This window comes from Chaetomium globosum, genomic scaffold, assembly GCF_000143365.1.
Source record: "Chaetomium globosum CBS 148.51 scaffold_6 genomic scaffold, whole genome shotgun sequence".
NCBI lineage: Eukaryota > Fungi > Ascomycota > Sordariomycetes > Sordariales > Chaetomiaceae > Chaetomium > Chaetomium globosum.
The window spans coordinates 3,699,822-3,720,798 of NT_165981.1; the positions used below are offsets into that span (position 1 = coordinate 3,699,822).

The window sequence follows — 20,977 nt, forward strand, 5'->3', positions numbered from 1 at the left end:
CGTGAATATGTCCGCCAAACTTACCAAGTTCAAAGTGGCCGCCGCCCACGCCGCGCCTGTCTTCATGAACAAGGCGGCCACCACCAAAAAAGCCATCCGTCTGATCGAAGAAGCCGGGGCCGCCGCCGTCAAGGTTCTCGTCTTCCCCGAGACATTTATCCCTGGCTACCCCTACTTCATCGAGTGCTACCCTCCCATCACCCAAGCAGGCGCTCTCGCCAAGTATGCCGAGGAGAGCGTGGTCGTCGAGCCGAACGGGGACGACATGGCCGGCATCCAGGACGCGTGTCGCCGCACTGGTGTGGCCGTCAGCCTCGGCGTGTCAGAGCGCGTGGCGGGCGGGCATACCCTCTTCAACACCCAAGTCACGGTGGACAGCGACGGGACCATCCTAGGCGTCCACCGCAAGCTCCAGCCGACCTACGTCGAGCGCATGGTCTGGGCGCAGGGCGACGGCAGCACCCTTCGCAACTTCCCGCTGTCCCTGGGATGTAACCTCGGCGGGCTGGCCTGCTGGGAGAACACCATGAACGGGGCACGACAAGCGCTTCTCACGCAGGGCCAACACATTCACGCCGGTGCCTGGCCGGCTCTGTCGACGATGAGGGGGTTCGAGGCGGTGGCGGACGCGCAGATCGAGGCGCTGATGAAGGCGCACGCGCTGACGGCGCAGGTCTTTGTTGTGACGGCGTCCAACTATGTCGACGAGACGTGTCTCGACTGGATGCGGGAGAATCTGGGCGAGCAGGACTTTGTCAAGCTAGGCGGCGGCTGGTCCTCAGTCATCCACCCCTTTTGTGCGTTTCTTGCCGGACCACACACGGGTGCCGAGGAGAAGCTGGTCCAGGCCGAGGTCGACCTTGAGCAGCTGGGCGTGGTCAAAGTCTGGATTGATGCCGCGGGGCATTATCAGCGGCCGGAGATTCTGCAGTTTAGCTTTGACGCCCGGCCACACTGGGCAGATGAGAAAGTGAACAAGTTTAAGTTGAAGGGGGAGGAGGCACGGGAGGAAGATGCTGAGGCAAAGGTGTAATTTCGTCAGTATTAACACGTAGTTACCTCAGGAGGTAGTAGGTAGTAGGCAGTGGGTAGTTACTAGGTATTCAGGATATTAGATGGACCGACACCTTACAAACCCATAAACGTGCTATTTCTCATCGACACCTCCTCCAACTCCTCCACAGCCTCTACCAACCGCTGATACCCCCCTCCAAAAGCCCCCGTAAAAAACGAAGACGACAGCTCCGCCAGAATCCGCTGCATCCTCGCGCCACCAACCACACCCAGCATCCCTTCCACACGAGACTGGTCTTCCTCCGACAATCCCAGCGCCCCGATCAACACCGGCAGGTCCGTAAACGAAGCATGCGTGGTCCCGGCCACTCCCAGCATCGCCGCCAGCTGCCGTGGCTTGCCGTGCTGCAGCATGCTCCGCCAGAACTGGTTCCATGTCGGGTCCTCGTTGGCGTGCTTGTCCCGACCGAGGAGCAAGAGCGGCCGGCCGTTGACGATGTGCTTCCCCGCCCGCCGCCGCGAAGAGGACGGCTCGAGGACGGGGCTGAACAACCGGCCGTCGAGGTTGATAGCGCCCCGTATGCGCCGGTCTTGCTGTAGAACCTGCGCGGCGGCTGCGCCGCCTACTGAGTGGCCCATGGCGATGACGCGGGTGGGGTCTATATGAGCCGTGGAAAGGGGTTGGGATGAGTGGTGGTAGGTGGGGAGGTGGCTAAGCTGGGAGAGGGTGAAGGATATGTCGGCTGCGCGGATCTGAAAGGTGCGTGAGCACGTGTCTTGTTGTTTTGAAAGGTAATTCGACGAAGAGAAGGGCCAAGATGTGGTGTTTTGCGGAAAGGGTTGGCTTACCTCAGTTAACTGCTGTTCCATACCTTGAGTCCAGTTCCTCCGAACCATAGCGCCATAAGGGAACTCCACCACCTCGGCATCGTAAGGGTGATCGATTGTTGCTACAATGTAGCCCTGGGCTGCGATTGATTTGGCAGTGGCGCTGTAGAGGAGCCTGGACTCCCCAAGTCCAGGAGAGAAGAGGATCAAGGGGAATCGCGGTTTCTTCTCGGTTATCCCTCGACATCCTTGTGTTGGCTTGCAGAAATCCAACTGAAACGACCCAAATATGGTCGCAGGCAATCCTGCCGACTGGGAGAGAGGTGCGTAGGAGGCCGCCGTGGCCGGCGGCATATACGGAATAACGTCCCGGGAGCAATCCGTGGAGCTTTGCAATGGCGAAAAGATTGACAACAGCACCTGCCGTTCGGACTTGTTGTTGAAAGGGTCTGTTCGCGCCTGGTCTGTCAAGGCTTTGACTCTCATCGAGACTGAGAACGGACCCGGGTGACTGGTGACCATGGCAGCTTGGGCCATGCGCACAAACATGCAAGCGAGAATGAAGAAGTGCATGGTTAAAGAAACTATAACTAGTTATGTTAAAAAGGTTAAAGGAGATACACGGCTGGCAATGGGGGATCAAGGAGTGGCCGGAAATGGCTTTTCTCTCTTTCTGTCTGGTCCACCAGGGCTATGGTAGAGGGATTCCGCCGCTTTAAGTACAGATTTGGGAGATTCATCATGACGCGTCCCCAAGATTGATGTGGTGGACTCCATGGCGCAGGCATTTCCAAAACGCCAAAACTAGAAGCAATCGAGCGAAGTTCGCCCAGGCGCCGGGATCGCAAAGACGCGAGGTTTCCACAAGAGATAAAGCTTATCGAAAAGGGGGTTAGCGTCGCTCGAGTATTGCCGTTTTGGGAATTACTCCAGCGGAAATCCGCGGTCGGATCAGTATTTGGGTGGGTGACGACCAGAGGGATCCCCAATCCCCAATCTTGGATGTTTGGTGTTTTGAGCTCCACAATGGCTGGCTCCATACCTTCCTATCAAGGCTTGGCGGAAACCGTATGCGGCGCCCTTTCGGCGACTGACTCTTCTCGGTGAAGGTCAACAACGAGGGCTTGGCGTAGGTTCCTCGTTCTCCATAAAACATTGAATAGAAAAGGTACCCGACCGAGTAGTCTGGACCAGAAAAGGGAGAGTCTGGTTTCGGGGCAACCTGATTCTCGACGACTCTAGTCAGCCGTGCGTCCATAATCTCAACCATTATTACGCCACCATGAGCTCCCCTGCTGTCGAACTCGGCCCTCTGCATGCCGGTAACCGGAACCGACCGGCGGCAGCCACGAGAGTGACGGCCGCTGAAGACACCAATGTCACTGAGAACAACACTCAAACGCTGCCTGAGTTTTCACTACCCCCCACCGACACAGGCAAAGATGCGTGGCTCTTTCTGGCTGCATGCTGGGCTGTGGAAGCCCTCGTGTGGGGTAAGTCATGTACCTTACCTTGCCTCGGTTCTTCCTTCTTCTGGTTACATGTATCTGGTTATCGACAATATTCATGCAGACTGACACAACGCAATTCATCATCTCTAGGGTTCGGCTTCTCGTTCGGCGTCTTTCAAGACTACTACTCCTCCCACCTCCCTTTCAAGGGCGAAGGCAGCATTGCGGTAGTGGGCACAACCACACTTGTAAAAGCAATTCTACCCCTACTCATAATATATAGATAGTCTGACTTGTACCCAGGGTGTCATGTACATCGCCACGCCCTTCGTCATCGCCCTTTGCCGCCTGCGCCCCCGCTGGGCACGCTGGTTCACCCTAGGCGGGCTCGTCTCAGCCGCACTCACCATGGCGCTCAGCTCGCTGTGCACGACGGTCGGCCAGCTCATCGCCACGCAGGGAGTTTTGTTCGGCATCGGCGGCTGTTTCGCCTACTGCCCCAGCATCCTGTACATCGACGAATGGTTTGCCCGCCGCAAGGGTATGGCCTACGGCATCATGTGGAGTGCCGCCGGGTTTGGCGGCGTTGTGCTGCCGCTGCTGCTCGAGTTTCTGCTGTCCGCATACGGGTTCCGCACGGCGCTGCGCGTGTGGGCGGTGGTCCTGTTCGTGCTTGCCCTTCCGCTGTCGTTTTTGGTCAGGCCGAGACTGCCGTTGCCGGCGCCGGGGATGGGGCGGCACCGCTTCAACCTGCGCTATGTCTTGTCGACCCGGTTTTTGTTGCACCAGCTGGCCAACGTTGTTCAAGCGACGGGGTACTTTCTCCCCGGTGTGTATCTGCCGTCCTATGTACGCGGCGCCTTTGGCACATCTACCATGCTCTCGACCTTGACCGTCATGCTGGTCAATATTACCGCGGCCGTGGGCTCGGTCGTCATGGGTTCGATGTCCGACAAGTTGCCGGTTACAACATGTCTTGTGTTGTCGGCGGTCGGGGCCAGTGTTGCGGTGCTGGTGCTGTGGGGTTTGACGTCCACGTTGGCGGGGGTGTATGCCTTTTGCGTGGCATATGGTCTTTTTGCGGGGTGCTACACCTCCATCTGGCCGGGCATTATGCGGGAGATTGCGCGGCCGGTGGACTCGGACGAACAGACGCACGCGTATGTTGACCCGTCCTTGCTTTTTGGCTTTTTGTGTGCGGGTCGGGGGATCGGCAACGTGGTGTCTGGCCCGTTGAGCAACGTGCTGGTCCGTGGACGTCCGTGGCTTGGCCAGGCCATGGGAGGCTACGGGAGTGGTTATGGGACTTTGATCGTGTATACGGGACTTACCGCTGTTGTTGGTGGCAGTGCCTTCTTCTGGAAACGCCTAGGCATCCTCTAGGAGCACGGATACGGTCCAGTTGACATTCTGCGAGGCACTGAGGGATAGACGAGTTATTCAAGTTAACCGAGAGATAGTTTACGTGATTAATCCAGAGAAGAGCAAGTAAAACAACGACGACTTCAATTCCAGAGTTGGCTTGTCCCAGCGGGGGCGGACTAACAGTATGTACAGTGCCACATTGTGCTACCTTATCCCGCAACTACACAAGAATTGACTTCAGCTTTTCGACCGTGTCCAACACGGTCTGGCGCCACGGGATGTAGTCCTGGCCAGTAGCTCGGACCGCCTTGGTGCCGTCAAACGCCGACCTCGCTGGAAATCGATAGTCGGGGAAATAACCCTCACCCGGGGTCCCTTGCTTGATGATTTCGGCCCTCTCGGGGAACTCTTCCCGGAGAATATCGGCCACAGCCTGCGCCGGCGAGTAATGAGCCGCAGCCAGGAACCGCTGGTTGTTTGTCTCGCTGCCGTGCTCGACACCAAAAACAACAAGTCGAGCCACGTCACGGATGTCAACGTATCCGTCGGAGCCCGGGAAGCCCGCCTCCTCCAGGGCCTTTCCGGTGAAAACCTGTGGAATCAATAGATTCGACATGCTGATCTTATCTGCCGAAGCGGGGACCACCAGGGGTGGGCCGGCGACGAAGCTATCTCGAGTTAGTTCCATAACAGCTGGATGGCCTGGAGTCTGGCTAACTCACCAGGGGTTGATGGCCGTGAGAGTGAATTTTGGCTTTTTCTGATCCCGGAACTTCCACATGGCCTTCTCGGCGGCGACCTTGCTCGCGGCATAGATGACTCGACCAGGTGTGGCCTTGCCGAGCTCGGCGACGGCATTCTCAGCAGCCGTGTTCCAGTCGGCTTCGGTGAAAGTGTAGTCTTCCGTCTTCGGCTCGAGGATTGCGGTGACAGAGGACATCAGCACGAAGTTCTTAATGTTTGATTCCTTCAACGCCGATTCCAGGATGCGGACTGTGCCGTTGATGGCGCTGTGGAGAACGGGCTCGGGATCCGTGAAGTCAAAGGACACGGGCGATGCGAGATGGGCAATGGCGTCAACCCCTTCGTTTGGTTAGATAATTGACAGCCGCATGTATTCCATCTCACTGGACGTAAATTCACCTTTAACGGCGCTATCAAAAGCACCAGCAACGGTGATATCGGGCACCTCAATAAACTCGAGTTTGTCCGCGTATTCGGTGACTGCTTGCTTCACTTCCGTGGCAGACGAAAGCGATCTGACGGTGCCCTTGACAGAGTACCCGGCCTTAAGAAAGGCTTCAACCGTTCGGGCGGCAATGTAACCGTTGGCGCCGGTGACCAGAACAGTTCCTTTGGTTGACATGGTGGATTAGGATGATACGACGATTATCGAAGAGATAGATAGGTATGGTTGATAAACTTGGGAATGAAGAAAGGCTTTTGATCAGTTGGTCCGTGTTTGTTGAGTTGCTCTGAGGATAATGAAAAGCGGGAAGAACATTCAGTATTTATTCTTTCGTAGACCCTCATGGGTTGAGGACACATACATGGTTCATCTCATGTATAATCAATCCTTCCTTCCAATTCCACTCCATGGCCCGAATCCCTCCCTTTCCCGTCCCTTGATGCCTGGACCTAGGGGTTCCCTGCAAAGCGCTGACAAACAAAGAGCGGATGCGGCCCGAGCTTCTTCTAGTCTACATAGTGCTGGCCTTGTTGGTTGCGGTAGACCCGTCAGTTCCAAGATTACTGATCATGCAATTCTCCCCCTTATCATTGACCTCGCGGTCAGTTGACACCCCACAAAGACCGGAGGTGCTGAGTAAACCACACCACACTGTCTGCAATCAATGGCACTGGGTATATCGTTTGCGATTAGTTATCAGCCTTGGATTGGCTCTAACAATGTCGTCAACTGCGGCAACGATTGTGATCATAACCGTGGCTAGACGGTTCCCAACCGAGCTCACTTAGGTCATTTTTAGTATTTTGGTTGCCCCTACTCTATTCATAACCATGTACCTTTTCCCAAAGACGACCACCTTCATTGTCACATTCTCTTTACAGTACCTGCCAACTCGATTTAGATGCTAGCGAGTTGATTCCATCTTTCTCCTCTCTCTTCCCGGAAAACCCGGCGTAATTGCCATTAGAGGTGTTGGAAAGCTCAACCACTTGAACGATCAGCTATGGGAAAAGAGCTGAGCAAGAAAATGCCCTCGAACTTGTGCGTAAGGAGCTGACATTTTGGTAGATCTAGTGGGAGAAGCTCCAGGCTTCGAACGGACTTGACAAGGAATTGCCACTCCTGTCGAAATGACGACGGAATTAGTACCCAGTCCGAGCGGCACATGCATTGATATTTTGTTCATGGGGGCGGCGTAGGGGATGCCAGGGGTCAAACAGCTGCCTTTTTATGGTGGCCATGTCATTTTGATGCTGTTGGTTCCGCCCACGCGGCGTCGCTCACAAGAATGTGGCCCCCAAGCCAGTATCAGCTTGGTTTGAGACATGTCCATTATCGCGCTCAGGCCTTGGGCTGGAGGCCGACTGCCAACTGACCTGTGCCACCCGTGAAAGGGATGAAAGGGTTGGTTACCAGTCAACCTTGTCACGCACGAAAAACGCCCTTCTCGGTCCACCAGCTTCGACCACGCAAGCATTTTCACCAACATTCTCAAGACAATCCCATTGACTGGCAACGATGGCTACCTCTCACGAGTCAAATGTCAATCGCATAGCGGCCAATGTGCGGCGCTTTTTCACACGCGGAGAGCCGTTTCGGGTTTTCCATGGCTCGACGAATTCCACTCGGCCAGCTCACGGTGCCAAAGTTGTTGACATCAGCACCCTCAACAACATCCTCGAGATTAGCGAGACCTCAAAAACGGCCGTGGTTGAGCCAAACGTTCCTATGGACAAACTCGTCCAAGCCACGCTGGCTCGTGGCATGGTACCGCCCGTCGTGATGGAGTCCCCCGGAATCACATTGGGTGGCGGTTTTTCTGGCAGTGCGGGTGACAGCAGTCCATTCCGATATGGTTTTTTCGATCAGACTGTCCAAGCCGTTGAGTTGGTGTTGGGTAGCGGAGATGTCGTGCGGGCTTCAGCCATCAAACATCCGGACCTTTTCAGGGGTGCTGCTGGTACTGCCGGGACCCTAGGTATCGTCACCAAGCTTGAGCTCAGTCTGATCCCGGCTCGGCGTTTTGTGAGACTGGAATACCATTAATACGACACCGTTGCAAAAACTCTGGCAGCCGTACGACGGGCCACCGAAAATCCGTCGAATGACTTTGTTAACGGCATCTTCTTCTCCAGGACAGTTGGGCTGATAATGACAGGAAAGTTGACCGACGAGCTTCCTCCTTTTAGACGTCCTCAAACCTTCAGCGGCGCATGGGACCCGTGGTTCTATCTTCACGCCAAGAAAAAAGCCGACTTCCAGCCCGGGCCAGCCGATCACCGAGTCGACGACGACGCCCCACGGACTACATCCCACTCGCTGAATATCTCTTCCGTTACGACCGCAGCGGCTATTGGGTCGGCGCCCAAGCTTTTGCCCACTTTCCTCTGATCCCTTTCAACCGCTTCACACGTTGGTTCCTCAACGACTTCATGCACACGCGGATGTTGTATCGAGCCCTGCAGGGGAGCAATATGTCGTTTGGCCAGATGGTCCAGTATTTGTCTCTACCATACAGCACAGCAGAGGCATTCATTGATTATACGGCAGGCAACCTAGACATTTGGCCTCTATAGCTCTGCCCCCTAAAAGCCATCGAGAGACCCAGCTTCCATCCGTCGTACTGTAGTCTCAGTAGGGACGGTCCGCCCGAGCCGATGCTCAATATCGGGCTATGGGGGGCCGCGTCAGAGGATGTGGGGACGTTCATCCATCAGAATAGGGAGCTGGAGAGTGTCCTGACGGAGTTGGGTGGTCGCAAGGTGCTTTACTCGCATACATACTACAGCGAGGAGGAATTCTGGGGGCTGTACGACCGGCCTTGGTACCACCGTCTGCGGCGGAAGTCTCGCTGCCCAACTTGTACGACAAAGTCCATGTGGATGTCGGGAAAGTGATGGGTGAACAGGGAAAGAAAAAGCGGGCAGGGGCGTTGGCTGGCTTCTGGTCCATTGCAGGCTTCATGGGCATCAGAGCTGCTATCAGGAGTAAGGATTAATTGCCTGATCCATCGCCAGCCATGTTGGACATATTGGAACGGAGCGGGGTGCCCTCCAAAGGGTCGAAGGAGGAGTGCGGGGTCCAGAAGGATGCGCCTTGATGGAACACAGCGAGTCAACGTTCATCTTGGATCTTGGACAGTCTGGAGGGGAAGGGGTATGACGCTTGGCCAGTGACCCTCACCGCATGTCTACCTGAGTCTTTTACACAACTGCCTACAAACGCCATGAGCTGACACTTTCTAAATTCCCTCGCAATCATCATAGAAAGCCGAAGGAGCTCCTCACATGTGTTGATCGAATATGGACGTGACCCCATAACGTCATGGTTGTCGTGATTGCGAAACTGCATGTATGACAAATGCCTTGATTTGTAAGGCCCCAAAGTTAGGGGTTGAAGCCAAGGCTGATTTATAATACATGGGGCGACAACAACACAATGGTAGTCGCAAAACATGTCTATATAAGAAATGGATGTGGTGAATACTGTGATCAAGGCATTCGGAACATAACCTGAAACACACCAGGCCACTCTAACCGAAGCTCCAACACCATATCAAACACCATCCCCAATTAACAACACCCAGCCCCCATCCCACATCCATTCAGTCCACATACTCTACCAGCTCACAATCCCTCCAACACGACGCCCCCAAACCCCCCTAACGAAATTCCCAACATAACCCAACCGCTACCCACCATGGCCGCCACCACCACCACCACCCCCATCCGCGTCGCCCTGATCGGCCTCTCCTCCTCCGCCAAAACGGCCTGGGCCTCCCGCGCCCACCTCCCCTACCTCCTCTCCGCCCCCGGCCGCGCCAAATACCAGATCGTCGCGCTGCTCAACTCCAGCGTCGCCGCCGCGCGCGCCGCCATCACCGCGTACTCCCTTCCCCCCTCCACGCGCGCCTACGGCGACCCGGCCGACCTAGCCGCCGACGCCGACGTGGACCTGGTGGTGTGCAACACGCGCGTGGACAAGCACTACGAGACGGTGCTGGCGAGCGTGCGGGCGGGCAAGGACGTGTTTGTGGAGTGGCCGCTGGCGCAGGATGTGGAGCATGCGCGGGGGCTGGCGGAGGCGGCGAGGGTGGGCGGTGGGAGGACGGTGGTGGGGTTGCAGGGGGGTTTGGCGGCGCCGACGTTGAAGGTGAAGGCGTTGTTGGAGGAGGGGAGGATTGGGAGGGTGTTGAGCTCTGAAGTGAGGGTGTTTGGGGGGCTGATGGGTCGCGAGTCGGTCCCGGAGGGGCTGGCGTATTTCACGGAGAGGGCCGTGGGAGGGAATATCTACACGATTGGTTTTATGCATAGTTCGTGCTTCCTGTGCCGTGGTGGTTGTTTTAACAAAGGAGGAGTGCTAACAAGTGGTAGTTCTCTCCCTGATCCAGGGGTCGATCGGCGAACTGGCCTCGGTCAAGGGGGACTTCCACCTCCAGCGGCCGGATGTCCCGCTTACGGACGGGAACGGGAAGGTCCTTAGGACGGTACGCTCGGACGTGCCCGATTTGATTTCGGTGGCTGGAAAGTGGGACGAGTCGGCCGTGACGCAACAAAACGCGACCCTGCACTTCCGGCTCCGTCGCGGCCAGCCTTTCCCTGGCGAGCCGGTTTTCGAGTGGACCATCTACGGCGAGAAGGGCGAGATCAGAATCATCTCGCCCAAGTCGGCCTTCCTGCAGGTTAGCGACGCGACGGTGCCCCGTGTTATCGAGATCCACGATTTCGCGACAGACGAGGTGACCAAGGTCGAATGGGACTGGGAGAAGTGGCAAAACGAACTACCTCACGAGGCCAGGGGTATCGGGGCGTTGTATGAAGGCCTTGCGGAGGTCAAGGCCACAGGAGCCAAGGAGAAGTACCTGACGTTTGATGCTGCGGTGAAGAGGCATGAGCTGCTGGAGGGCTTGCTGGGGGAGTGGAAGGCTTGAATTCGAGGCTAGGCGTTATGATTATTGTGTCGTTTGTTCTAAAGGTTTCACACTCTGAATTGTTTAGTTTCATATGCAAAGGCGAGTGAACTTTATGAATCGCCCCGTGTGGCTCTTGGGTATCTATTCTAAGACGCGACCGAATTTCTATGCCCAGCATTAGTTTTTGAAGAGGAATCCCCTTTGGAACGAGACCCGAAGAAACTCCTGCCCCTGCTCTGTTTTTTCTCTGGCTTGGGCGCCGGCCCGCGGAGAGTTTGCAGGTCGATATATGATTGGGGAAATACACCCGTCTTCCCTTTACTGTTGGTGCCGGACCAACACCAGTAGTCTGCGTAGAGGCCTGGCCGTTGTTAGCAATCGGCTCCTCGAAAATAAAGGCAGAAAGCAGAAGCTCACATTGAACGTTGGTGATCACCTCCCCCTTTCCAAACGAAAGCCACGGGGACCCCGCCGTAGCTGGCGGCTGCCACTTCCACCTCGCCGTTGCGCTCATGCCGTTCTCCCCGCCGATCGGAATCTCGGTCTCCTGGGGCTCCCGCAGTTCGATGGCCTTCGCGGGGAACGCCCCAAACTCGCCGTCATGCCGCCCCAGACAGTACTTCCCTCCCCATTTCTCCGGAAAGATGACTCCCACGATACGTGCGCCCTCCATAAACTCGAGCATATCGGCGTCGTACTTGGGCGGCTTGTCGAGTTTCCCGCGTCCGGGGCGGCGGTAGTGGTCTTTTACGGCGATCGCCGTCGCCAGCCGGGCTACGTTCTCCGGCATCGGCACCGGGGCAGGGGTCTCGGGTAGGTGCAGGTCAAAGTCCTGCGGGATTGAACTCGGGAGTGGCCCATAACATACTGAAATGCCGGATATCGAGGGAAGTGGTTGGGGGTGGCGTCCGAGGTGGCGCAGGAGGTCTTTCGCCGACCGGAATACAGTTGAGTCTCCTTCCCTGCTGGTAGTGCCTGCTTGGACACACCAGAGGCAGGCGTACAAGGTTTCTGTACTGTTCCCTTGCCGAAGGTGAGATTTAAAGAGGAGCCGGAGGCGGTAACGGGCGCCAGATTCGGAACGCACTGCTTCGGCTGTAGCGGATGGTTAGCTGCAAGCAAACTTGGGATGATGCCAGTGGTTGGTATGTTCTTACGACTATCGCTCATGTCGAGCTCCACCTCGTCTAGATCATGGGCATACCCACAATCTCCGCATGCTCCCACTTTGGCGGTCTCGTACTGAAACGGGACCGTGATGCCGTCGGACGCCCGCATCATGTCCCCGGGCCCGGCCGCCGCGCTACCATACTCATCCTCATTAATAAGCTTGATGCTGTCCCAGTTACCGTCCTTCCTAAATTTTGTTGCTCCCTTGCAGAGCCCTCTGAGCTTGTAATATGTACTATCTTGGCTTATCGCGCAATCCGGGATGCGAGGGCTCGCCGGCCTTGATTTGCGGCGATCGCTGTTGTAGGCTGATTCTTTCAGCAACGCATCCAGCCCGATCAACCCCGGCTCTTCCACACCGCCATTGACCGACGAGCGAGTGTTGGTCATGGTAACCTCGGCCTCGCGGGAAATCGGCCAGTCCAGTTCACTGGAATCCTCGGCAATGACGAGGGAGTCCAGACTACCGAGCAAGGCAGACGAGGACGAGCTGGTATTTGACATCACAGAGGTCCGGGTGTGTGTGGTGCTTGGGCTGGGGGCTGAGTCAAATGTCCTCGGGCGGCCTGACGTGTTGAGAGTCAGGTCTTGGGGTCGTGGTACCGGGCCAATACTAGGCGAAGCGGGAGGGGTAAACGCGTCGTGGGACTGGTATGGCCCATGTGCGGCGGCGGATTGGCTCCGTGCATGGTGATTTGCTGTTGCTGCTCGTACATTCGCTTCCACGCTATCTCGCCGGTACACAGGGCCAGAAGATGATCGCGTGCTAGGTCGGGGGCTTTGGGGCACGGACTCGCTGTTCTCCCCATTAACATCGTCACCCTCATCGTGGGCGGCGCCGGCTTTAGACTGGGCGCGTGCGCGAGTCGATCGGGTAGAGGGTGGGCGAGAACTGGGAACAGACCGTGTCTCCGGTCGAGTTGGAAGAGGAGGTAAAGGAGGGAACCCCCCTGGTGGGATTGCAGGCGCTGCTGTCTCGAGCTTTAGCCGTTTTGCTGTTTCGACAACGTCAAGCGCAAAGGCTTTGGTAGCAGCCTGGAGGGCTGCATATCTTGCCTGGTCGAATTCGTCCGGTTGTGTAAAGTCGTCAAAATCCCAAAGAAGATCCTCGAGGTGCAGCCGCCTGTTCTCGATGGAGGCTAGCACATGGGGTCAGAAATAACTAGCCCTGGTAGATGCAACTATTTGGTATCTCGTACCTTGTTGCACCATGACCTCGCGGAAGCCATCGCCATACCTGCTAACCTGGTCGCGCCAGACTAGCTGCACCTTGTTCAGTGCCCGCTCTCCTTCCCGAAGGAGGGCCTGTGCGGCCCTTGACATGGGATCGACATGGTCGGCGGATCCGGGGCTTTGAGGAGGGGCGCGGGTGGTGGCGTTTGTAACAGCGGCATTCCCGGCCGCGACCACGTCCCTGAGGGGTCGGATGAAGAGGTCTTCCGCGTTGGCGGCCATCTCCAAGAGGGACACGGGAGCGGCGGTTACTGCTTCTTAATCTATGTCAACGGGCGTGTCTATGTCGGGTGCGTTGATGCAGCAGCTATTCACAAACGGCAGGTGGGAGTAAAGGAGGTGCAGCGGGAATTTACAAGTGCCACGGGGCCACGGGGCCACGAGGGAAGGGATGCAAGCTGGGGAAAAGAAGCAGGGGACACAGTGAGACTTCTAGTGGGGGAGTGACACCGAAGGAGTGGGAGTGGAGGTTGGGAGCGGATGGGAACTGGACATACCTGGTCACATTGGACCACGATACCAACGGGAAAGGCACACTTGGCATCAAGGTCCTCGAAGAAAGACTTCTGGAAATTGGATGTCCGGGCCTTTCGTTGGATCCGTCTAGTTCCCCGGCGCACCATCCTCCAAATATCGACCCATCCATTCCCACCTTCCCTGAACACCAGGACCCAGCGCGTTGGAACGCTGCGTGTGTGTTCCATGCAGTGTGTGCAGATGGAGTCTTGGCCCTGCGTTGCCCCGGGGTGGCGTGTGCATCGTGTGCATGGTGTGCATTGCATTCGAGGTTCCAAGAAAAGGGATTGTGGAACATCAACTTGTGATAGCGGAAAGTGGGGGTCTCGGTCGATGAATGAGGGCGAATGGAGTGGTCCTGCAAGTCGCTGGGCAGTGGGTGGTTGTCTCGAGAGAGACTCGCGAAGAAGGCGTCGTGCGCTGTTGCGCCTTCCTCATTCGTCGCCGGGTCGCTGAGTCTAGGAAATCAGGCTTACCATGTACGAATTGACTGGGGATACTGTGTCAAGATGGGAAGCCTGCACCCTGCTGCCCAGAGAGGAAGTTCCAGAGGAACCAAGCACAAAACAAATCCTGAACGCCGATGTCAAATATCTGCTACTCCTACATGCGGTGTGAGGGTAAAAGGCCCGATGTTAACTTCCGCCAGGCCAGAGATGCGTTTTTTACAGTTGCCTGCTTTTCGCAACGTTTTTTGTGGGTTCGCACAGTACGATTCCCACACACAATGCCAATTCATTCGACCAAACCGCGCAATGGGTTCTGATCAACACATGTCGAACAAGACATTGCTCGAATCCCATTGAACGACCCGATCCGCGCCGCATGGTTACACGGCATCGCCCACTCTACTTGGGCACCAACCAGATGCAGACACCGCCTTGTCTCTGCCCGCCGCTCCCTCGGTTCCGTTTTGTGTCTGCAGTGTTTTGATGGTCGCCAGCAAGGCGCATAATCGCATTCAATGCCAAGACCACGTGCACGATTCTCTGGCTCTCCACTGATGAACCCCCGGTGCCCCGGTTCTGATGTTCGCTGATGGGCGGGACGTCACGGCTTTGGTTCGCGATTGAGTTCTGAGCCGAACTGCAAATCAGTCGCCCGCCAACCGAGCTGAAACCGGCACCTCGACCGAGCACCCAACCCGCCAACCTCCGATGGGAGAGGGAGGGGATGAGGCCCTGCGCATGGGATGCTGCCATCACGCACCACAAGTCCGCGGCGGAGTGTGCCGGCTTCTCAGCCATGATGCGGCATGTGGTGCCTTGGGATTCGCCGCGCCCTGGTCGGTCCAGAGATCTTCATCAACGACGAGAGACACGCTCGGCAGAGCGATTGACAAGGAACTCATACAAGGTTCCCAAGCAAGCCACGACACGAATCCATTGGAGGGCGGGACACGGTGTTGTGGCTTTCGTCAACGTCTACCCCCACGAGGAGCAGGGCTGACCAGGGTTAGAGGCACCCCCATCGGTTGCCGCTTGGCTGCCCCTGCAGGACCCGTGGGAGCCCTGACCGAGCCGATGGTTGGGATATGCCCCGGTTGATGGGTCGCCACATCGAACGACGAAGCTCACACGTGCCTGGACCCCGAAGATGTATATCGCACAAGGCACCCCACCCAATTCCAGGCCCTTGAAACCTTCCTCTGTCCAGTCGTCCCTCCTTCCACGGCCTTGATGCCGTCCCAGCGTCAACATGGGACACTTTTCCGATTTGCGGGAAAGCCTGCGGTCTTTCACGCCACAAGAGCGCCGCAATATCGCCATATACATTGCGGGGATTATGGTGTACAAGTTCGGCCTCGAAGCGTTCAACGGCTCCATCATCGCGCTCGCTAGCAACAGATACGACTACGAAGCCATCCGCGACGGGACACCCAGCCGGACCTTCGAACGCCTCGGCCTCCTTACCGGACTCAACCAGGCCTTCCAATGTGTTGGGTCAATCCTCATCGGGCCACTGGTATGAGGATCCCGCCCTCGCCCACGAACTGCCGTGAACGCCACTGTCTGACAACGCGATGCAGGTCAAAAGATACCCCACCAAGAATGTACTGTCATGTGCCATCCTCATCTTTGGCGTATGCTCAGCCCTGTTGCTCATCATCGACGCCGCAACTGGCGGGACCTTCATGCCGTGCAGCCTGTAAGTCCCTGTGGCGCCGCCTTGCCTTCTAGTGTCACCATTAACAATGCATACGCAGATCGCAACAACCACCCCGACCATGAGTGGCCCTACTACGGAAAGTTCGTGCGCCCCCAGGCCCAACTACGTATGGACAACCGCTGACCATCCCTTAGATACAATACCGACGTCATGATCCCGGTCTACTCTGTTTGCGGAATCGTCTATGGCATGGTTGAGCTCATCCGAAGAGTCATCCCACGCGATATCGTCGGGGGGAACGTTCAGAAACTCAAGAAGATGGATTCCCTTGTATGGTTCCCCTCATGGCGATTTCGGCTGGCGTCCTCATGCTGACTTTGGTTAGGTCCATATTTTCTACGAAATATCAGGCACTGCCGGCGCCTTCACGACCGGCCTAGCCATCATCCCCCAACTTGGCAACAACATGGCCTTTATTATCACCCCGATCTGCTTCGCCATCAGCGCCATCACCTGGTTCTTCATTAGCGAGCTCAACTTCCGCCGCGCGAAACCCACGGCCCTGCGCGCCCACGACAAGCCGGCTTACTGGAAGGCAGCCTTTAGCGGCCTCTACCTCTTTGGCGAGTCCATTTGGGTCGGTGCCAAGATCCTCTTCACATCCCGGAAATTCATCTGGCTCGTTCCGGGGTATTCGGTCGCTCTCTACGCCCACCGCTATCTCGAGAACGGCATCGCACCGCAAGTGGCACGCCGGTATCTCGGAAACTCGGCCTGGGCGCAGATCATCGTGGGAGGGAGTAACCTCGGCGAACTCTGCGGCGCATTCTCGGTTCTGTTGTTCACAAACGCCGTACAGACGCCCATGCCGTGGCTACGCCTCGACGCCCTGATGCTGCTGATCGTCTGGTACATTCCGTTCTGGCATCCGCCGGCGGACCAGGTCGGGCAGGCGTGGATTGCGGCCGCCACCTTCATCCCCATCTCGTACGGGTGGGCGTCGGGTGACGTCTCGCTCGCCGCCTACATCCAAGCCTCGCTCGCACGCCTCGAGTCGCAGAACAAGAACGTCTCGGCCCTCGGCGCCGTCATGGCCTTCCTCTACTCCTTCTACATAGTCACCTACGCTGTGAGCGGCACCATGCTCGGTCGCTACCTTGACGGCATCTTCAACAAGTCCGGAGGTCTCGACGGAGGCGAGGTCCGCAGCGGGCTGATGTATACCGCGGGCGTGCAGATGTCGGTCATCTCGGTGCTGGTCTTGGCGGCCACCTTCGTGCCCAAGGGCGCTTTAGCCTTCAACCCAAAGATCATCTCGGACGATCCCCTGGATGACGACAGCCACATCGAGATCGAGGAGCAGAGGCCGGGGCCCGAGGAGGAGGGGCATCGGCTGGAAAGTGGGTTTAAGAAGCACAGGAGTTATTGTAGCAGCGAGGATGGGTCGGAGCCGAAAGTGGAGAAAAAGATTAGTGAGATCTTGTAACTATCACGCCGGTGCCTTGTACATATGGGTTGGGGTTGTACATACTTTCAAGATGGCTTTGTGTTTGACTTCGCGGATATCCAGCATCGCAATGGCGTTTGGGTTTGGGTAGATAATAATCTATGTGTGTTATCACATCGTTATGTTGAATGTCTTGCATCAGTTGGGATTTATGAAATAGCGGAGCATGTGGTAGGGTTCCAGATTCCGGACTGTCTTGGCAAACATGTGGGATGATTTCAAACTTCCTCCTTCCCGCCACTTCCATACCAACAATCTTATTTTCGCAATGGCAGCCGCGCAAAAGATAGCAGCTTTTCGCAAAGGCTTTGGTCGCGCTCGTGGGGCCGTTTGCAGGGCACGCTAAAGGCTACGGCGCAAGTCAAACTAAAAGCGCGATGCCGGTTCATCTCAGCGCCTCAAGAACAATGCCGACGGCCCCAACCTCGACGCAGAGGGCAGACCCATTTTCTGTGGGAGACATCCTCCAGGGTAGTTCAGGGCAAAGCTGTAGTACAGTATTGAAGAGATTCTCGCCGACCGGCGGAAACCACTGTTATGCGTTTACCGAGCGAGGTATGGACTCGGCTGATTCCTTGACGCTTCACGTTACCTACTCCGAAAGCTAACAGCATATTGCCCACGGGAAGTGCCCAGGGAAACAAGTACGTCATCAAAATATTATGAAGGATAGCTTTGAATACCAGCAAAATCTGCAAAAAACCACTGTTGGGACACCCTAATCTCCGGGCTATGGTCGATACCATACCGGATGGACAGCTCTTCGTCTATCCTTTCCTTCGCGGTGATCTACTCCGCTTCGCAGACAAACCATTATCGGATGACTTGAGGAAGAGGATTTTGAAAAGCGCTCTGGTCGGGCTTGTGGAGCTGCACGACAGAAACATCCTCCATTCCGGTACGTATTCGATTGAACCTTGCTATACAATTGCTGATTCCTCTCCAGATATCAAACCCAACAATATCTTGCTGGATTAAGGAGACAGCCAACCAAGAATATAAGGTTCACAGGGTACAGATCTCCGACCTAGAAGATGCAGTACAGCTGAAATTCGGCAAGAACTTGGGAGGGTGTCTCTCCGGAAACCAGTTCTGGCGTAATTAGCTCAGAGGCTTGGACTCGAGCGAAACAGAATACACATTCGGATGTCTACTCGTTTGCTATTGTGGCCATCTATGTGATGCTCCGAAACATGGTGTTCTGGCCAGGCGACGAGGCTGCGACGAGTACCAGCGGCGAAGCCTGGCGTCCCATTATTTACAATCACATTTCGTACTTCGGCGACGAGGACGGCTTTCAGGGTCTTCTGGAGCATATTGAAGAGAAGAATGAGTTCTTCGAGCGCCTGATTGCCGTCGCGCCAGAGGTGAAGCCGAGAAAGCCAGTTTCCCATTGGCAGAACGTGGATACTGGTTTCAGAGATCTGATTGTCAAGATGACAAACTTGGACCCGGCAAGACGGATAACGGCACGGGAGGCCCTAGAGCATCCCTGGTTCAATCAAGGCGGGGGGCTTGGGAAAACTAGTTCGCCTATCCTTTTGGTGGATAAGGGGACACCAAGTTCATTGTAACTGTTAATCTGATAGATCTCCCCTCCTCCTGTTTCATCTCTCACTCCAAGTAGGTAGCTCTCCCGTCGACGGTTGGGTGACAAGGTCCATATGGCAATCGTGCAGCGATATGAGGCCCGATGTCTCGTTGACCTAAAGTCCCCGGCCGACAAGAATAACAACGGGGCGTAGCTCCCCTTATGAAGACCCCACTACTTGTGATTGTAAAGGCTTGGGCTGGGCTTGATAGGCTAAACTGGGCGCCGGGACGTCGTCTGACGCGGGAGGGAACAGACATCGTCACACTCGGGGAGTACTTAGAGGAGCAATTTACTTTACCAATGCCGGCAAATGAGATCGACGACTTGCATCTGCCGGTTCACTATTTGTGGGCGCCGAGTAGGACCACAGCCTCTTTAAAGATACCCTGGACCTGGCAACAACGTTATGGACTCGTGATTCTAGGCTAGTCCCCCAGAGCTAGACCACCAACATCGCCATGAACAAAGCCTTACTTGCTGCGGTTTCATGCTGGCTTTCGCTCACATTGGCCGGCCCACTTGAGGGTATCAAAAGCAGAGATGTTACGCCTGCACCTGCCCGGGCTGAGTTCCGTGACGTTGTCTCGGCCCATGCCATCCCGATGCGAAAACATGACGTCGCGGCGTCCATGAGCCACCCGGCAATGCACCGGCGTGCCAGATTGCCAGTGCCGCTCAAGAATATTTACGATGTTTACTACAGCATTGACCTCAAAGTGGGCAACCAGACGATTGCCGTCAGCGTCGACACAGGGTCTAGCGACACGTGGATGGTGCAGCAGCCATACGAATGTGTATCCTTCTGGTTTGACCCGGCCGGTGTAAGTCATTGTAACTGTTCCGTCTTTGAACCCACGTCATCGCGTTGACACTCACACCCAAACGAAGGAGCCAGATTGCGGTTTAGGAGTAGGCTTCCAGGGGAATCTCTCCGGTGGTCGCATTCCCAACCTACCACCCTTCGTCCGGTCCTACGTCGATGGTACCTTCGTGAGTGGGTTCTATGGTCTCGAGGAAGTCTCGATTGGCGATGTCACGGCACATAACCAGAGACTCGCGTTGGTCAATTACACCTACTGGCACGGCGACGGCCAAACATCCGGCCTACTGGGTCTCGCCTACCCTTACCTGACCAGCCTGGACGGCGCGGACCAGAACCAGCCGCCTTATTCGCCGGTATTCACGACCATGTGGGAAAGCCGAAGCATCGACCCGTTGTTTAGCATTGCGCTTTCACGAACCAAGGAGAGCAGCAGCGGGACAAAGCCAGAGTCGTATCTTGCGCTTGGAGGACTGCCCCCGGTCGACGTCGATGAGACGACCTGGGCGAGGACGCCAATCCACGGCATGCGAGCGGTCCCACAATGGGGTTTTGACACTGATGAGAAGGGGATGTACATCATCAAGCCGGACGCCTTTGTCCTCGAAAAAGGGGGCGATGGCGAAGATTCTGGGGACGTGCTGGTTAAGAACACGACGCAAATCCCCATCCTCATTGACGTGGGAGCAACCCTCAGCTATTTACCAAAAGGTCTTGATACCACCCTGTTTCGGAATCATTTCATCTAGATGCTAACACAAATGAATACCTAGGTTTGGTCAATGAACTCTATGCGGCCTTCGACCCGCCGGCCAAGTACATGAGCTCAGGGGGTCTATTTTATGCCCTTTGCAACGCAACCGTGCCGAATTTCGGTGTTCAAATTGAGGAGTCAATTTTCTACATGGCGAAGGAGGATTTACTCCGGCAGACGGCTCGCGACCCGACGGGCGAGTGGTGCCGGATCGGCGTTACCGACACGGACTCGCCGCCTCATGTGTTGGGAGTAAGCTTCTTGACGAATGTCGTAGCCGTGTTTGACGTTGGAGAGTCGGAGATGAGATTTGCAGCCAGAATAAAGTATTAGTTTGGTGCTAATAGCTGGGTGTGATATCTACGGGCACTAGGGTTACTGTTCAAACGAGAGTACCTGGTGTCATCCAGTTCAAGTTTCAAGAATCAGGGATACTCGACGGATACCCGGCATGGAGATTTCGGCTCAGGCTACGTTGTAAAGAGGGTCAACAGATTCTGGCCTATCCTGCACTA

The 20,977-nt window shown here is 56.1% G+C and overlaps 10 protein-coding genes across 10 annotated transcripts; 6 read left to right on the forward strand and 4 right to left on the reverse strand.

Annotated features, from left to right (window-relative positions):
• Positions 1-7: 7 nt before the first annotated feature.
• CHGG_09518 (uncharacterized protein) lies at positions 8-1,033 on the forward strand (the record flags this gene model as incomplete). Its single annotated transcript, XM_001227444.1, has 1 exon — positions 8-1,033. The coding sequence occupies one exon, from the start codon at positions 8-10 to the stop codon at positions 1,031-1,033; it is 1,026 nt and encodes a 341-aa protein (XP_001227445.1).
• Positions 1,034-1,128: 95 nt separating this feature from the next.
• On the reverse strand, positions 1,129-2,415 carry CHGG_09519 (uncharacterized protein; the record flags this gene model as incomplete). The annotated part of the gene is made up of 2 exons (XM_001227445.1): positions 1,129-1,767; positions 1,864-2,415. The coding sequence occupies 2 exons, from the start codon at positions 2,413-2,415 to the stop codon at positions 1,129-1,131; spliced, it is 1,191 nt and encodes a 396-aa protein (XP_001227446.1).
• Positions 2,416-3,124: 709 nt separating this feature from the next.
• CHGG_09520 (uncharacterized protein) lies at positions 3,125-4,676 on the forward strand (the record flags this gene model as incomplete). Its single annotated transcript, XM_001227446.1, has 2 exons — positions 3,125-3,335; positions 3,577-4,676. The coding sequence occupies 2 exons, from the start codon at positions 3,125-3,127 to the stop codon at positions 4,674-4,676; spliced, it is 1,311 nt and encodes a 436-aa protein (XP_001227447.1).
• A 202-nt stretch (positions 4,677-4,878) lies between these two features.
• Positions 4,879-6,024, reverse strand: CHGG_09521 (uncharacterized protein; the record flags this gene model as incomplete). The annotated part of the gene is made up of 3 exons (XM_001227447.1): positions 4,879-5,326; positions 5,381-5,741; positions 5,802-6,024. The coding sequence occupies 3 exons, from the start codon at positions 6,022-6,024 to the stop codon at positions 4,879-4,881; spliced, it is 1,032 nt and encodes a 343-aa protein (XP_001227448.1).
• Positions 6,025-7,365: 1,341 nt separating this feature from the next.
• Positions 7,366-8,845, forward strand: CHGG_09522 (uncharacterized protein; the record flags this gene model as incomplete). Its single annotated transcript, XM_001227448.1, has 4 exons — positions 7,366-7,872; positions 8,037-8,339; positions 8,424-8,582; positions 8,636-8,845. 4 exons carry the CDS (start codon positions 7,366-7,368, stop codon positions 8,843-8,845), a joined length of 1,179 nt encoding a protein of 392 aa, XP_001227449.1.
• Positions 8,846-9,546: 701 nt separating this feature from the next.
• Positions 9,547-10,777, forward strand: CHGG_09523 (uncharacterized protein; the record flags this gene model as incomplete). The annotated part of the gene is made up of 2 exons (XM_001227449.1): positions 9,547-10,050; positions 10,238-10,777. 2 exons carry the CDS (start codon positions 9,547-9,549, stop codon positions 10,775-10,777), a joined length of 1,044 nt encoding a protein of 347 aa, XP_001227450.1.
• Positions 10,778-11,269: 492 nt separating this feature from the next.
• Positions 11,270-13,384, reverse strand: CHGG_09524 (uncharacterized protein; the record flags this gene model as incomplete). Its single annotated transcript, XM_001227450.1, has 3 exons — positions 11,270-11,435; positions 11,628-13,068; positions 13,129-13,384. 3 exons carry the CDS (start codon positions 13,382-13,384, stop codon positions 11,270-11,272), a joined length of 1,863 nt encoding a protein of 620 aa, XP_001227451.1.
• Positions 13,385-14,526: 1,142 nt separating this feature from the next.
• CHGG_09525 (uncharacterized protein) lies at positions 14,527-14,925 on the reverse strand (the record flags this gene model as incomplete). Its single annotated transcript, XM_001227451.1, has 1 exon — positions 14,527-14,925. The coding sequence occupies one exon, from the start codon at positions 14,923-14,925 to the stop codon at positions 14,527-14,529; it is 399 nt and encodes a 132-aa protein (XP_001227452.1).
• Positions 14,926-15,376: 451 nt separating this feature from the next.
• CHGG_09526 (uncharacterized protein) lies at positions 15,377-17,273 on the forward strand (the record flags this gene model as incomplete). The annotated part of the gene is made up of 4 exons (XM_001227452.1): positions 15,377-15,643; positions 15,708-15,826; positions 15,982-16,117; positions 16,173-17,273. 4 exons carry the CDS (start codon positions 15,377-15,379, stop codon positions 17,271-17,273), a joined length of 1,623 nt encoding a protein of 540 aa, XP_001227453.1.
• Positions 17,274-19,346: 2,073 nt separating this feature from the next.
• On the forward strand, positions 19,347-20,769 carry CHGG_09527 (uncharacterized protein; the record flags this gene model as incomplete). Its single annotated transcript, XM_001227453.1, has 4 exons — positions 19,347-19,709; positions 19,777-20,419; positions 20,482-20,678; positions 20,740-20,769. The coding sequence occupies 4 exons, from the start codon at positions 19,347-19,349 to the stop codon at positions 20,767-20,769; spliced, it is 1,233 nt and encodes a 410-aa protein (XP_001227454.1).
• Between the last annotated feature and the right edge of the window lie 208 nt (positions 20,770-20,977).